The sequence below is a fragment of the Octodon degus genome, unplaced genomic scaffold (genome assembly GCF_000260255.1).
Source record: "Octodon degus isolate 3935 unplaced genomic scaffold, OctDeg1.0 scaffold00114, whole genome shotgun sequence".
In the NCBI taxonomy this organism is placed as follows: Eukaryota; Metazoa; Chordata; class Mammalia; order Rodentia; family Octodontidae; genus Octodon; species Octodon degus.
In genome coordinates, this window is record NW_004524690.1 from 3,584,016 (window position 1) to 3,601,298 (window position 17,283).

Here is a 17,283-nt window from a genome sequence, read left to right on the forward strand (position 1 = left end):
GTGTTAAATCTGATTAGTGAAACAACACCTCACTGAAAACCTTTTAAAGTGAAAATTATATGAAAGCAGTTCATCTTTCAGAAGATGAAGTGTGTGAGCAGTTAGTGAAAATAACACTTTGAGAAGAAACCCTGATTTAATGTTTTATTTTTTAATCAGTGGATCTCTCATATTCAGGAAAATTAGGTGGATTTACACAGGAAAATAACACCATAGATTCTGGAGAACTTGATATTGGCCGAAGAGCAATTCAAGAGGTTCCTCCCGGGATCTTCTGGAGATCACAGCTCTTTATTGATCAGCCACAGTTTCTTAAATTCAATATCTCTCTTCAGAAGGACGCACTGATTGGAGTATATGGCCGAAAAGGCTTACCACCTTCCCACACCCAGGTAAGAGTAGGCTTTGTTGTCAATAAAAGGAAATGTATTATTTTGCATTTTTTAAAGTTCTTCTTAATTTGTGCGGTAAACTAACCACTTTGGGATGGATCTCTTACAGGTGAAATTATTTTGAATGTAGCCTATGTTTGCTTTGAGGTTTTTAATCAACAGTTGGAAGAACAACAGTTTCTTTTTGACTTGCTTTGACCATTAAAGTATAATTAAAAATTGCTAAAATGTGCAGTGCAATGACCATTGAACATCATCTAGGTAAAACATCACAGATTTTCCAAGATTCTGTAATAATTTCATAAAATTATGGGAAAAAATAATAATTTCAGGTGATCTCATACCTTTCATGTAATAGATGCATAATGTAATTCACTTTAAATGTATGTTTATTGAGTTGAAAATACTTTTTAATTTATATCATTTGTACTCAGTGAAGAAATGGAAACATAAAAATGATGTGTGAACTTTATCAGTTTGAGCCACTGTTCATTCCTCTTCCAAAATGATGAATGTTGAAATATACAAGGGGAAGAACTTATGTAAAACCAAGTATTGGTTTTCAAAAAAACAGATTAAAAACCCATAATGTGAATTCCCTTGTATGAAAATACCCTGACAGTAACAGTTATGTATAGACAGCCACTATCAAAAATCTCCCAGCCTTTTTTATTTGTAGTCTAATACTGGATCACAATGTGTAACTTGAAAATCCTATTTAAAAATTGAGGAACAGGTATAACTCAGTAGCATGTGAAGCCCTGGGCTCAATCCCTACCATCCCTACTCAAAATAGGTTCTATAATATCTAAGAGGTATTATTTAAATGTCCAACTATAATTCTGACTTTTCCCCATATTAGCTTTCATATTTATTCTTTAATCTCTGGTTTTGTTTTGTTTTTTTCGGAAGCGGGGATTGAACTCAGACCCTTGCGCTTTCCAGGAAAGCACTTATTCTACTGAGCCATCTCCCCGGCCCCTCTAATCTCTGTTATTAAAGAAAATGCCTTGGATCCTTCCACATCAAATACCTCTTATGATGAACTTGTGTCCAATCTTAACTTTAAGACCGGACTCCAGTTCATGTTATAGGTAACATTGACTAGGACTAATAATCAGATTTTTCTTAAATAGAAATAGTTCTCTATAACTTAATACTAGAAATAGTACATTTATATAGTATTAGTTAAATGAAATAAAAAATTTTCCACCGAAACTACACATAAAAGCATTTTTATCTAATTGAAAGTACTTCTAAGCCAATCACAACACTATTATGCAACTTATAAATTTCAGGAAACAAAAAGGTAGTTGCATTTTTCTCATAATTGTATTATTTGGTACCATATATACAATATCTACTTTTCCACTGCAATATTTGTGTTTTAAGTAGGTTGTATATTTTCCTTCTTTTTTGGATTCAGATTTCTCTTTTTACTTATTTTTCTTACTAAGCTTATTAGTTTAATATAGATATACATAATCATCACATTCATCATAGGGAATTTATACCTGTACATGATATATACTGAGTCTTCTTTTTTTTTTGGTTATGCATTTTCTTAATCTTTATAGTTATTAGAGTTCCTTCCTCAGATTTATTCAAGATCAGCAGAGCAAACAACTGTTTCTGAGTTCAGTGTTTAAACATGAAATATGCTATAAAGTAGCCCAAATTGAACATTTCTCAGTTTCTGGGGAACATTAAATAAATCAACCTGAAATAATTAAAATTAGCCAGCCATTAAGAATAGTCACTTGAGTTTTGAAAGTCTCTGTGACCCTTCATAGAACTGTCCATTAGATTGTTGCTAAGGAGTCAGTTGTTGTTTTTTCTCCCTGAAGCCCAGTTCATTCTTCTGGACAGTTAGAAGCCTAAGGAAGCATTCAGCACGTCACAGTTGCATGTGCTGTGGCTTATAGTGTATTTGAATGAAGGCTGATTTGGAATAGGAAGCAGAAGGCTGAGTTCTAAGCACATCCCCACCAGTTTCTGACTTTCTAGCCTTGCACGAGTAGTTCAACTTTGTGAGCCTCAGTGTCTTTCTGTAAAATTAGAAAGTTGGATCATATCTCTTCCTTCTCTCTCACTCCAATCATTGTGCCACCACCAAATGGATAATTTAAAGATGCAATTAAGCATCATATGGATTCTCATCACTTAAATAACAAAATTGAATTAAACATCTATATTGTCTTTTCAGAAGCATACTTCCAAGATACCTGAACAAATGTCTGTTTTCAATTTTATAATATCTATTGGATAAGTAAAGTACAATAAATACAGACAAGCTTTTCTATTGATATTATGGGACTTTGTTGACATATTGTAATTTACAGTAACTTTAGGGACTGGGGATATGACTCAGTGGCCTGCCTGGCAAGTACAGGGTCCTGAATTTGATCCCTGGTACAGGAAAAAAAAAAACTTAAAATAACTTTAAATGAGAAGGATTTTTTTAAGACATATATAATTGGTAATATTCTTTCTTAAGAAAATTATACTTTAAAGAGACTATCACACTAACGCAGTTAAGAATTATATGAAATCATATCAAGTATAAGCTTTGTCTTACAATAGATACTGCAAAGTGGTAACATTGAAGAGTTAACCCCAAAAATCGCATCCTAAAAATACCATAAGATCTTAGTACTCCTTCCCAGATTCTCAAAATCATGTCTTCAGTTTATGAATAGACACCTACAAATACAAACCAGTTCAGTTTTGATGATCACTGAATTGAATGATCACTTTATACCCTTGCAACAAAGAACTAAGTATTTCCAGTCTGTATCTGATGATGTTTGTGCAAAGTGGGAACCTTTCTTTAGGTATTTCAGTAGCCCTCTTAAGGGCCAGTGCGAACCCTACAGAAGAGTCTTGCTCACCACCGAGCCTTGTTTGATTGTTCGCAGTATGCTGTAAATGGCTCTGGAATAATGGTAATGATTGTGATTAGATACTTGAAAGCCTAGTTAAAACTCAAAATTTTCTCTTTTCCTTCTTTAGTTATTGTGTTTAACACATTTGTGACAGGTCCATAACTCATACATCTCATTGCAGGCAGCATTCACCAGTCATATTAGCCACTCCATGGGACAGTCAGGCATATTTCACTGGTGGTTCAAGCCAGTGTGAATGTGTTAACGTAGGGGAAGAAATATATTGCAATATGCCATTTTTTTCTGTTGTTTTTCTCTGCTAACATAAATATTTAAATCTAATGAGAAGGGCTGAGGAGACAGCTTGGCGGTCTAAGTGTCTGCCTGCCAAATGCAAGAACCCAAGTTCACTCCCTGGTACCACATGCCGTGCCAATCCCAGAACACTGGGCATGCCATGTTGGCCCTGAAACCAGGCGTGGTGGTGCATGCCTGCAATCCCAGCACTGGGGAAGAGACAGGAGGATCACTGTGAGTCTGAACTGCATAGCAAGACCCTGCATCAAATAAATAAGAAATAAAATTTTAAAAAATAATTCTGATGAGGAAAAAGTGTCTTATTTGACATAGATATACCTTTCACAACTGCTAAATTAATTTTCATCTGATAATTATGTAATAAAATTCCAGTGACACTTTTATAGGTTAAGTAGCCACATTTTTATTTTCCTCCTTAAAAGAAATAAATGAAAAATGTAGGCGCTAGTTATTCCCTTTTTACACATATTTCTCATGATAATTTATATATTGTAATATGTTTTATATCTTACATACGTATGCTATATATATTTTTCCTGATTTTTGAATGAATTCTGTCCTTGGAGAATGTTCATGAAGTCAGATTTGTTGGTAATCCAACAAAGTGAGTCTTACATAGTACACCTGTAAAAGTTTGCAACTGAAATGTTTGTAAGGCAGGAACTTACTATAGTACCATGGTGTATTTTACGTCATCAACACATCTCAGGAGTAACATGAAATTTAGTAGTGGTCTATAAAAACTGAATTGATCTACTTTTAAGAAACTATTATCCAAAAAAATTTTTAATGTCTTCCAAATTCTCTATATTATCTCTTTTTACAATAATTTTATCTTGCTGTTACCAGTCATATTCCATAGTTTAAATTCTCTAGTTCAGTTCTTCTAACCACCAGCATTTATGATAATCTTATTAAAACAAGAACTAGGTTTAATGATGACTTACCTCATATGTGGTCATCATAAGGCATGTGAACTTTCATTGCAAGCCCTTCAGTCTTCTCCATTGTTAAATTCCTGTAGTCTTTTGATCAAAGATGGAAAGGCACTTGTTATTTTAATCTGATTGTATCTAAGTTAAAAAAAAAACCTCTGGATTTCTCCACGCTGCTTGGAGTGGTGATGTCAGGGTCACGGAAGAGGGGTTCAGTGTTGTGGTGAAAATGACACAAGCTTTGGAGCAAAATGCACCTGTGTTCACATGCAATATGGAAACAGTGATCCTTTTAAATACAACAATGATGTGTGGAAGCAGTGATCTTTTTAAATACAGCAGTGGTGTGCACTAGGTAGTTTTCATCATCCCTGCGAATGCTGCACGTGGATGACTTCTACATGTGTACCTGTCCGTCAGTCAGGAACTTTTTTTAACATGTATATTAGCAAAAGAGAGAAGCTTGAAGGGTAAAAGAACAGAGAGGGACAGCCACACGATCGTATTTCTGACTCTAACAGTTTTCCTTATCCTTGTCCGCAGTACGACTTTGTGGAACTCCTGGATGGCAGCAGGTTGATTGCAAGAGAGCAGCGAAACCTGGTGGAGGCAGAAAGAGCTGGTCGGCAGGCGAGATCCATCAGTCTCCATGAGGCTGGCTTCATCCAGTACTTAGATTCTGGGATTTGGCATCTGGCTTTTTATAATGATGGGAAGAATGCAGAGCAAGTGTCTTTTAATACCATTGTAATAGGTAAGAACACTCTTCAAAGCATCTTTTCCGGGCTATAACCTAAATATTGTGTTGAATAGAAACTGAATTATTCTTACCAATTTTGAGTGATTCCTGGGGTGTTAAAATCCAGGTAAAATATGAGAGATATATGTAAATTGCTCATTTGTGAATATATGACAAGCCTCAAAGCCTAGAAAGAAAATACCATTTGAAATTAATTTGAGGGGAGGAGAGTCTATCATGAAAACATTTCAAAAATCTGCATTTAACATGGGACTATTTTCCTTTCTGATTTGAATAATGTACTGTAAGTGAATCTTTTGTTGTTATTGTTGTTGTTGTTGTTGTTATGGAGCACGCTGTCACACTACATTCAACACTAGCTAAAATGATCAAAGTGACAGATTATCTTTTGCAAGAGGCAGGCTCTCCAACAAGTGTTTGTTATCATTCCTCCAGAGTCTGTGGTGGAATGCCCTCGAAATTGCCATGGAAATGGAGAGTGTGTTTCTGGAACTTGCCATTGTTTTCCAGGATTTCTGGGTCCGGATTGTTCAAGAGGTATGCAAGTTAGATTCTTTTCTTAAGCCGATATAAATAAGCTGTAGAAACACACATAATTCAGAAAACTACCAAGACAGGAAAGAAAAGAGGAAAACTTGGCATATTCCTTGTTCTACCAATATGCCTTTCTTTTCAGAACCTGGGTGGAAAATGTGGCTGTTAATTCTTCTGTCGTGTCTTGTTTCACAGCAGCCTGTCCAGTGCTGTGCAGCGGCAACGGGCAGTACTCCAAGGGCCGCTGCCTCTGCTTCAGCGGCTGGAAGGGCACCGAGTGCGATGTGCCGACTACACAGTGCATTGACCCGCAGTGTGGGGGTCGTGGGATTTGTATCATGGGCTCCTGTGCTTGCAACTCAGGATACAAAGGAGAAAATTGTGAAGAAGGTAAACATGTCAGTATTTACAGAAGTCTATTGTTACCTTCATAAAGAAACAGATTATAGCGGTAATCTTTAGTGTGGCAGATGAATCTCGCCTTTCATATGCTTCCTTATCAAAGCAATTTCAATTTCCATACTTAGGAGGGCACTTTAAAACATTTTAACTAATAAAAAGATCAAATAGCAATAGCCTTTTTGCTCTTTTTCAGTAGCATGAATAATTCTCTGTATTTATTCTAAGCAAACATTTGTGCTTCAAAACCAACAGTGACCTGTTGGTTACTTTTCCTTTTTATAGTTTTTCACATTGGTGCCAGCTTCTAAATCTAGCATTTTGGCATCTCTAGAAAGAAACAATAATTAAACATGATAAACTAATGAGAATAAGCACATCACAGATTTGTTCCATAGCTAGATGCAATGATGAGAGTCTAGGTACTACACTGTAAAGTGCAGTTAAATTGTTTTTCCAAAAAGCAAAAAAGCACCATTTCCGTTCTTCAATCAAATTGATTTTATTGATCTGCACTCACAAAGTAATGCAATTAAGTCTCTGGAATTAAATTTTCAGGCCATTGACCCTACAAGTGTAAAGTTTTATTGAGTCAAATTGCTAAATTAAATCTCATCATCTAAAGCACATTAAAGTGAATTAAGAAGGATAGAGAGTATGCAACTCATTTATTTCTCAAACAATTTGAAGATCCCATGCAGCTGTCAGTGCTCAGTGGTCATGGACTAGGTCAACTGACACAGATTTGGTTCTAGAAAAGGCAGTACTTATTATTCTATCTTGGCAGAACAGGCAGTAATAGTGTGAAATCCCAAAATGATATTTGTGAAATTCATGAAAATTACAAATCCTTCCAAGAATCTTAGTTACCTAAACGGCATTGGGCTGGTTCCTAATGCTTTATTGCATTATAATTCTGAATTTTTCAAAAACAAATCCTTGAAAATGATAGATATTTGATTAGCAAAATGTGCATATAAATTAAATTAGGATTTAATTCTTCTAAATGTACTGTGATGTCTGCCAGGCTTAATGAAATTGCTCTCTTTTCTTGAACCAGCTGACTGTCTAGACCCTGGCTGTTCTAACCATGGCGTGTGTATCCATGGGGAGTGTCACTGTAACCCAGGATGGGGTGGCAGCAACTGTGAAATACTGAAGACCATGTGTCCAGACCAGTGCTCTGGTCATGGAACATATCTCCAAGAAAGCGGCTCCTGTACTTGTGACCCTAACTGGACTGGCCCAGACTGCTCAAATGGTGAGATTAAAAAAGACAATGCAATAAAATCATTACTATGATATTTATTTACAGATTATGACATCTTAGTTTTTAAAGCACACTTATTTTACTTTATACAAATTATCACAAAGTGACTATTAATAGATATGCTAAAATTAATGAAATGTAATTGTCTTAGTGAAGAGGAAAGAAATAGGCTTAGCCAATTTGCTACTAAAATTTCCACTTCAAGGGCTGGCAAGATAGCTTAGCAGACTAAAGTGCCTGCTTAGGCAGGCACAGGGACCACCATTTGATCCCCGGCACCACATGCCATGCCAGCCCCACTCCCAGAGCAGGCTGAGCAGGCAAAAAATAAATAAATAAAATAAAATTTCCACTTCAGTATTATTGGGATGAAGAACACTCAACTTCTGTTATATGCCATATCATCTTACCTCTCACTTTACAGAACTACTTATTGAAAATAGCCTCCCTGTAGGCCTATGTAAAGCTTGGGGGTTTATACAGAGAAGGCTTAAAAAATTATTTGACAGCATAAGGCTAAGCATGATCTCAGGAAAGACATGCACAGTATAAATATGATATATAATGGTCCAATATTGAAGTTTTAATTATAATATAAGTGGCAGATGATAATTTTATGTGGTAAGCCACATTGTTATTGAGCACTATGTGCATGGCATTGTGATAGGCTCTGTAGGAATAAAACAATAATGAATCATGCTTTCCCTCGGTAATAGTGGTTTTCAAATTTTTGATCATGGATTACCATCATTGATGTATTTTTGCACTGTGGCCTGATATATGCGTATACTTACAGAAACTAACTGAAACAGACATGTTATCAAGTGAAAGACACTGGTATGTTCTAAGTGTCATTTTCAAGTGCTAGTTGCAATGCATGAACTAATTCCATGATAGTCTCACCTATTATTTACACAGTTTGAGAAGACACTATTCTAGTCTAGAAATTAGTTTCATTCTGTATCTTGTACAGCAGTTAACCACTAGGAAGAATGTATGCAACGTGTTAATTTTTGAAACTGACCTACCAGTTTGATTTGAAACTGTCTCATTGCTGTTTGTTTCTCAATAAAATTATGAAAAAAAGAAAGAAATTAGTTTAATTTTGAAGATTTGTTTAACATGCTTGAAATAGTTAGACACCAATACTGTTATATTTAGTGTTCTATAGAATAATATGCCAAATTCATTTAACCTTCAGAGGAGTGATGCTACCTTAATACCAAAAGTTTTCAAGAAGGCTTTTGTCAACATTTTTTGCCTTCACCTAGGCATGGCCATCTGGGGGCTCCTGGAAGAGATGTGTGTTGGCTTGGGGAACTGTATTATAAAGTACTTGAAAGGATGAACTGTGAAGTCAGGTACACGGGTTCCTGTGCAGATGTATCCCCACAGAGATTAGCAGCCTTTACCAAATGACTGTAAAAGCATAGTGAGTTTACTCATTATGCGAGTAGTGAAAACATTCATAGTACATTCTTTAGAGATGCTGTGGGAACTACCTATGTTAACGTTTATAGAGTAATTAGTATAATTAATAAATAAATATAAAATATAATATTCTAATAATTATATAGTATCTAGTACCATTACTAAATATAGTTGCTACCATCACTATTATTTTTTTAAGTGCTTATATTTTATTTTATTTTATTCTTCTCCTTTCTTTTTTTCCCACAATTTTATTGATAAACAAATAGCAATGAGACAGTTCCAAATCAAATTGGTAGGACAGTTTCAATAATTAACACATTGCATACATTCTTCCTAGTGGTTAATTGCTGTACAAGATGTGGACATGATATCCTAACACCATTAGAACAAATCACTCTATTCATTAAGAGAGTGCAACTATATATCTATCCTAACCACTTTGAATACAGATACAAAATGGACATTCATCTGTATCCCCTTTTTTGGTTAAGTTCCATTATTTGAATATTATAGGTGTGTAAACTCAGCAAAATATTCTAAAAGAGTCCAGTAGCCCATAAGTGCTTATATTTTTTATGTATGTATATTACTAGAAGAAATGTGTTAACATCACTATTATTAACAATGGTACAACTTAAAGAAATATATATACAGAACAACAGTAGGGAAAAATTTGGAGGTAAAAATTAGCTTGGGCCCTTTTATGAGGGTTACAGTTTAGATACAGTGGTTTAGACAGTGAAGAACTGCGTCAAGATATGCTCATGAATGTGATGAGAGTAGCATTTTAGGAGAAGTGTCGTGTAGACTATGTCAGAGAGCAGTAATCGTGAGACTTTTCTAGAAGACAAATGAGTGGGCCTTCTAGAAGTGTGAGACTGAGAACATGCATGAGTTTCAAAACCAGGAAAAATGAACACATTTGAAAATAAAAAGGTATAAGACTTGTTGAAAAGGTAAAATAGAAAAGTTGATGGGAAGAGTTGTAAGTCTGAAGGAAAAGTCTGGTTGCTGATTATATCTGTGAGTGAGGCAAGAAAACTAGGAAGAGTAGTGCTGATTGAAGATGCACTGGGGAGTGAGACATAAAGATGAGTTCTATGGATATGCAAACTAAGCAAACATGAATCATACAGGAAAGAGGGAATAGAAGAGCCAAAGAGGGAAAGGGAAGAAAAGGAAGAGAAAGGGAAAGGACAAATTTTACTAGTGGTGATGAGCACATGAAGGCGTTATGCATAAAGCTTAAGCTCATCTTGCCCACACTAAGGTGCTAACGAATGTGAGCCTCAACTGCCTGGGGTCAGCTGTTAGCCTAACCATCCTCTAGCTGCATGTCAGGAGCCATATTGAACTTCTCTCTGCTTCAGCCTTTGTCTGTAAAATGGAGTTAATAATATACCACTTTATACAATTGTGAAAAAAATTAAATGAGTTAATACATGGAAATCATTTATAATTGTGCCTTATACACAAGAAGTACTCATTGTTATGTAATAGAAATAGCCATTAATAGGAGTTTTACCATTAATGGAAACAGTGGTGATAGTAAATAGGGGTAGTATTTTAAAGACTGTTTGTAGTTTGTCTTAATTCTTCACTAAATCAGAGGAACTTCCACAGAAAAGTATTAATTGATTATAGTTCCACAAATGTAAAATTCATGAAATGCAAATAATTTCATGTATTTGTATGATTTAATGGTAAGATAGAAAAAATATTGTCATCTCACTCGTATACTTTTCATGGAGAGAAGGAACCAGTCATTTTTATAAAGTGTGCTTTCCTGGCATTTCAAGATACTTGGATAATATTTCTGCTACCCCATGACTCAATTTCAGCATGGCAGATTTAACATCTACAATTTAAATTGATTCCTGGAAACCCAAGCCTAAGGACATTTTCCATAGGACAATTTGTGAAAGATTTTTTTTTCCTGGCTCAGGCTGCCTTAAGGGTAGATCTGGTAAGGCATGGGAGCTGGTTCGAACCAAGGTCCCCTGCACCTGACTGGGTTTGCTCCAGCAGGCACTTAAACAATTGAGCTAACCCACAAGCCCCCACCCCATAGGACAATTTGTAATACAGGGAAAGAGCGTCTGTTCAGCCTGTAAGTAAGTGTACTGAGACAGGCTTTCTTCCACTCATCTTCCCATTTCTCCTGCTTCGCTTTTCATCCCTCATCTTTTGGCCCTCCTCCTCCAGAAGATAACGAGGTTTATAGTATTATTTATTACTGATTTATAAGTATATTAGTTGATCCTGTTAGATTGAGAAGCCAGAAACTTTGTTGGAAAATTTATGACTGCTAGAAAAAATAACATGTATAGGATAAATAAAAATAAAAATGTAATTTGGATTCTGGATTATAGAAGGACCAGAACACCCCACTAAGGAACTGTGGGAAATCCTTGCCAGTCAACATTAATCAAGCATGGGTTTATAACCTCATTTCAAGTAACACATGAACTTGTTTTATCTTTTTTTTCTGAGATATATTTTTTAGGCTGAATGTAGTGTTCCACATCTATATTCTACGGAACTCAGGACACTGAGACAAGATGGTTAGGAGTTCACAAGCCCAGTCTAGACAACATAGCAAGGACGCCCTCAAAAAAAAAAAAAAAAGCGTACGTGGAGAGGAGGCAGCACAAAATAGGCATTTAGTTATTTCTGCTTTTATTTATGTTTCCAGATTCTATACTAAGAAATGCATTCCACAGAAAATACCCAGTTAAATTTTATAGAAATAATCACTTGTATAGTAGTCTCTTAGGCCTCTGTCAGTAAAATAGGTATAATATTAGCTACAAAGTACAGGAATACTTAACTTGAAATATTGTTATTCTGGTTTACTTACCACAGTTATCCAAATACAAAAGGAACAGACATAATAGCACTTTTTGATTACTATAAACTCATTGTGATATATTACTTTTATGATTTTATTAAAGGATAGTTTATAATTGGTAATAAATAGCTCCAAAGATCTGCTTTCATCTTGTTACAAATAACAAATATATGTATGTATATTTTAATTAAAAGATTAAATTTAAAAAAGATTAAATTGATTGTCAAAAATCACATATAAAATTACATATTTAGATTTAATTCTACTCATGCTAATACAGTTATTAATTACTTGAAAATCTGTTTTGCCTATATGCCAAATTTTACTTGTTTAGTAATAGTAAGTGGAAATCTTTGTTCCATTCATCTTTATATACTCGATAAAAAAAAGAACTTGGAATACATTAAAAATATTCTCTGTATAGAGCTGAATAATGAGTATAGTATTCTTCTTTTGAAAAAAGTGATTAAGTGCAGAAAAATTCTTTATGGAACTTCGCTACTAACATGTTCATATGGGGCTATAATTCTTGTTTTTCACTGCTGGGCAGCTTGAACACCAGTGGTACATGTGTGATTGTCCCGTTGGGCAGCTTTTTATTAATTTTATTAGTAAAAAGACCAATAAAAGTGATTAGGTCCATTTATACCACCAGGAGTACCAGTTCCCAATGGAACAGTTTTGCATGTACCCACCAGTGGTTCAAGCCTACAGAAGCATATTAATTGCAAAAAGACAGCTTACGTAGAGTTAATAGTAAAGAATCTTAATATAGTTACCTTCACTTTTTAAAAATACCTGCCCTCATGTGCCTCTGATTTATCTGGCTGTTGCACAGTTCTCCTTAAAAGCTTATGAAAACGTTATTAATTTATAAGTGTGGCTTAAAGTTTACAAGCAGTATAATTCTGCTGTTCTAACTAAATGAATCCGAAAGGAAAACACTTTACTAGCTACCACTTTTGTCACTGTGGAAATAACCTTCAGATATCTAAATTCAATAAAAGTGAATTTTACACCTGAAGAAACATTTGGTTAAGCAGCTCGAAGAGAAGAAATTATTTCTCTTAGAAAGTTTATAGGTTTGAAAGCAACAGAGCTTTCCTCTATCTTCATCAGCAGTTTGTCCATTAATTAGCCCTTCAATTCCACTTCAATTAAATTAACTCTAATTAATAAGTTCATTACAAAGATTGACGCACCTTGCTCAAAGCTAGTGTGCTAAACACTGATAAACACCTTCACCCTAATGAAAAATTGATTAGATTGAATAAAAAGGGTGCCTCAGAAAGAAATGTCTCTCTTCTGGAGCTGAGTTGATATTATGTTGTTCTGAAGTTAATCAAACCATCTTGGACTTCTTAATCAAAAATTTAATTCAAAAGAAAATGTGCCACAGAACAGAAAAATTAAAGAGGAAGAAAGAGGATAAAAAAACCTCACATAGAAATCCCTCCCAGTTAATAGTCCTGGCAGTTGTTTACTTGTTTATAAAAAAATGTTACAACTTTAATAATGTTTGATACAGTGTTTAAAGTTAATCCTGTGAAATAGCAAACTACAGTGCCAAAAAAAACCTGTTATTTGGGGAACAAATGGAGAAAATAGAAGCATGTGTGGCTATATATGTAGTTACTATTTCTTAATTTAGAGAAAGGGCTATAGTTTTATTTTGTTTGTTAGAAACTATTTCAAAGTTTTTATTGTAAGATATTTTTATTTTTGAAAGAAAACCAAAACTGAAGGATAGTCATACAGTCTTCAGACAAAAAGTATAGTTAACTTATAGTTAACTTTACATATGAAGAATAAAAAATAAAGTATCTTTCAGTGTTCCCTTTCCCTCCATCTCTCCCTCTCTCAACTGTATCTAGTTAAAGCTTCCAAGAGAGCTTTAAAGGAGAAACAAAAACATATTTCAGATGTCTTTTTTTTTTTAAGAAAAGACTTGCCCTGGTGTTATAGTTTTTGCAGTTACTTGGTCACTTTCAGTAATTCTGGTTGTTGAACAAACAACAGTCAGTAGTTACATGTATTATTAAACTGGTTTTCTGCTTTGTGAGCTGAGCAATTTGTATCTGTCAACTGTACAGCTTACTAAATAGGAAAATAACAATTTCATTCATTTAATCGGCATTTATGCATGTCTGAAGCAAGCTAATGTACTTTTTATACAGATTCTTCTTTCTGTATTTGTTTTAATGTGGATTTTTCTTCAAAATTTTTTAATGTTTAAAGTAAAACAACATTGGAAATAATCCCTTCTCATTTCTTGATAAATGTGTGAACCCCAAGACTTATGAGACCTAAGATACTTAGCAACTGAACACTTTCATTAATTTGGTGTGTTATGTTTTCTTGTCTGCCAAATGATACTTTCTAGAATATTTATATATAAATATGACTACCCTATAGGTATTTTATGCATAAAATAGCTTTACATAAAGAGTAAGAAATTATTTCTAATAAAATTGTCATGTGTATTTTATGCACCATTGTAGCCACAAATAAAATTAAGTAATGGATAAGGAAATAAAATGTTATGATTCATAATTCCTATTAGCCAATGCTGAAATTTTCTTTGTAAGCACAAACTTCTGATTTATTTTTCAATGATTCTGTTCTTTACCTTAACAAGCAGGATATTAAGATGTAGCTGACCTAATTGCCCTTCTCACCACTCCTACTCTTCTCTCCTGCTCTGTTTCCTCTTTGTTCAATGTAGAGATCTGTACCGTGGACTGCGGCTCACATGGCGTGTGCATGGGAGGCACCTGTCGCTGTGAGGAGGGCTGGACAGGTCCAGCATGTAATCAGAGAGCTTGCCACCCTCGCTGCGCGGAGCACGGGACCTGCAAGGATGGCAAGTGTGAGTGCAGCCAAGGATGGAACGGCGAGCACTGCACCATCGGTAGGCTCCCTGCACTCATGCTGATTGGTTCATTAATTCATTGGTTCATCGACTCATTGATATATTGATTGATTCACTGACTGGTGCTGGGCATGGAATGCAGGGTCTTGTGCATGCTAGGCAAGTGCTGTACCACTGAGCTACACCCCAGCCCTTAACTCTACTTTCTTACCTATCCTTAATCTGTTGTAAAAGAGCCCAAGTTTTTGGCTATTTTCAACTTGGAAAAACCTTGTTGCTTCACATTGGTTTTTACTTGTCTTCCTTAAAAAGAATTTTTTTATTATGACTCTCATGGAAATTTACTTTTTTTTAGAGCAACTGTCATAAGTAAAAAGTATAGAAAAAATTTTGTGATGTCCATAAAAATAGACTCATATGGAAAATTTAATGTCCGATTTATAACAGACTTGCATTGACTGTTATTTCTTACTGTTCCATATTGCCATTGCAGTCAGATTTTTACTCTCAAAATTTAAAAAAGTTTTCAAATATATGACTTTCTTGACCTCTGTAGTTTCCAGAATCACACATCTTACATGCGTTGATTTTTCTCTACAAATGATGTATGAATTTTATGACTTTATCTAACAGTATCACTAGAAACAAAGTGGAATAATACATCTCTAGTAGTTCTTAACTATGTATCCTTAATACTTTAAAATATGATAATATTCTTGAACATTTGTAGATTAAATAAAACAATCAATTGGGTATTTAAGATCAAAATGGTTTTTTAAAACAAAATGGGAGAGTTTTACGTAGCGGTATTTAGCAAAGATATAAAAGTAGAACATATATAATGTCACATTTTCAAGATATTCAAAGTCAATGCTTTTAATATTCAAGAACACGATCACTTAATACAACAGGCCAGTTATGGTGGTACACACATCTTATCCCAGCAATTGGGAGACTGAGGCTGTAGGCTCACAAGTTCGAGGTCATTTTGGGCTGGCTAGTGAGTTCAAAGTCAGCCTGGACAGTATAGCAAGACCCTGTCTCAAAAAAACTAAAATATAAATTATGTAAGTAATAAATTTTAACCTCAGAGCTGGCCAAATAGCTCAGATTAAAGCATCTATTTAGGCAGATGCAGCAACTGGGGTTCAATCCCCTGCCTGTCACACTGGCCCCACCCCTGAGGTGCATTGAGATGGTGATTGAGACCGGTGCGGTGGTATGTGCCTGTAATCCCAGCTCTTTGGGAGGCTGAACACAGGAGAATGAATCACTACGAGTCCAATCTACATATGTAGTGAGACGCTGTAGACCCTGTGGACTCTGCAGACCCTTACTAAAATACAAAAAAAAAAAAAAGAAAAGAAAAGAAAATTAACCTCAATTCAGTAGAACTATACAGCACAAGTTATAAATGGAACATTCTATAGAAATTTCAGAATTTGAGCTGCAGTGTTTTTTCCACATTGCTTTATGCCCTTAAGATGAAATGTAATGTGGCTATTGAGGGTATTAAATGATTTTATTCTTCCAGTATATCTGTGAGTATTATATATTTCACTGTTTTGATGAAAGGAATTAGGTAAACTGGAATTATGTCATGGGAAAGTTAAAATCACATACATCTTATAAAATTGTCACAATTATGTAAAGTTTTTTACAATCTTAATGACATCCCTGGCATCTGTTTCAAGGGTCCTGCCAACATTTCACATTTGGTATCTACTGGTATGACCACGGGACTCATGGGTGATCCGGCTCCTGGCTATATTTATGAGTGATCAGAAAAGAAAAAGCACATCAGGGAGAATCCATGCACAGGTTCCTTAGGATTTTTCCCTCCCACTCTGAGAGGTGCCACTGAGCCTCTTCCTTTCTTCAGCAGTGAAATGCATGAATATTGAGCAGTATTTTTGCTTTTTTTTTTTTTTTTTTTTTTTGTGGTACCAGGGATTGAACTCAGGACCCTGCGCTTGCCAGGCAAGCGCATATTCTACTGAGCTATCTCCCAGGGCCTGGGCAGTATTTTTGCAAGGGAAGCCTCATTAAGAACATCTCTCCAGAAATGGTCAGACTCCTAGAAGAAGAAAATTCACAGAAATTTCAGGCTCCCAATCACAATAATTCTAGACTCCCAGAAGAACAGTGCTCAGTGCTCCAGGTAGGGGAGAGAACGACATCAGTGTAGGAAATGCAGATTTTCAAAGGAGACAAAGAACACCCCCACAGGTTCCTAGGAGAGGGCTGCTGTGCAGACTCTCACCTCTGCAATGCCCTGAGGGGGCTCTCGTTGAATGTGAACCTACTGCCTGCATCTGAGGACAAGTTAGTGCTCACCGAAGTCAACCTCAAGAGGTGGCCAATTTCAGCTCTTACAGAGTGCCCGTATGCACAACTCTGAGATGGCCTCCCCTCCTCTGCTCTTTGAGAGAGGCCTCATAGGGCAAGAGCAACATGATGTTCAATTGAGGTATTTTAAGACAGAAAAACCTTGACGAGCAGGATGTGTGTCTTTCTTTGGCCATCCAAAGTCAGCACAGAATCCATATGACCGAACAGCCCCCTACCCCAAATTTCAGAATGCCCACATATCAAATGCAGGGCTGGAAAAATAGACTTCCTAAAATTTGTGA

The 17,283-nt window shown here is 35.4% G+C and overlaps 1 protein-coding gene across 3 annotated transcripts in view; it reads left to right on the forward strand.

The window, feature by feature from the left end:
• Nucleotides 1–17,283, forward strand: part of Tenm3 (teneurin transmembrane protein 3) — a 224,670-nt gene that overhangs the window by 93,829 nt on the left and 113,558 nt on the right. For all 3 annotated transcript variants that reach the window (XM_012516586.2, XM_023699614.1, XM_023699615.1), the window contains exons 4-9: nt 178–392; nt 5,074–5,284; nt 5,726–5,827; nt 6,020–6,214; nt 7,284–7,484; nt 14,504–14,689. In XM_012516586.2, coding sequence (XP_012372040.1) covers nt 178–392; nt 5,074–5,284; nt 5,726–5,827; nt 6,020–6,214; nt 7,284–7,484; nt 14,504–14,689 — 1,110 coding nt within the window. The remainder of the gene's footprint in view (nt 1–177; nt 393–5,073; nt 5,285–5,725; nt 5,828–6,019; nt 6,215–7,283; nt 7,485–14,503; nt 14,690–17,283) is intronic.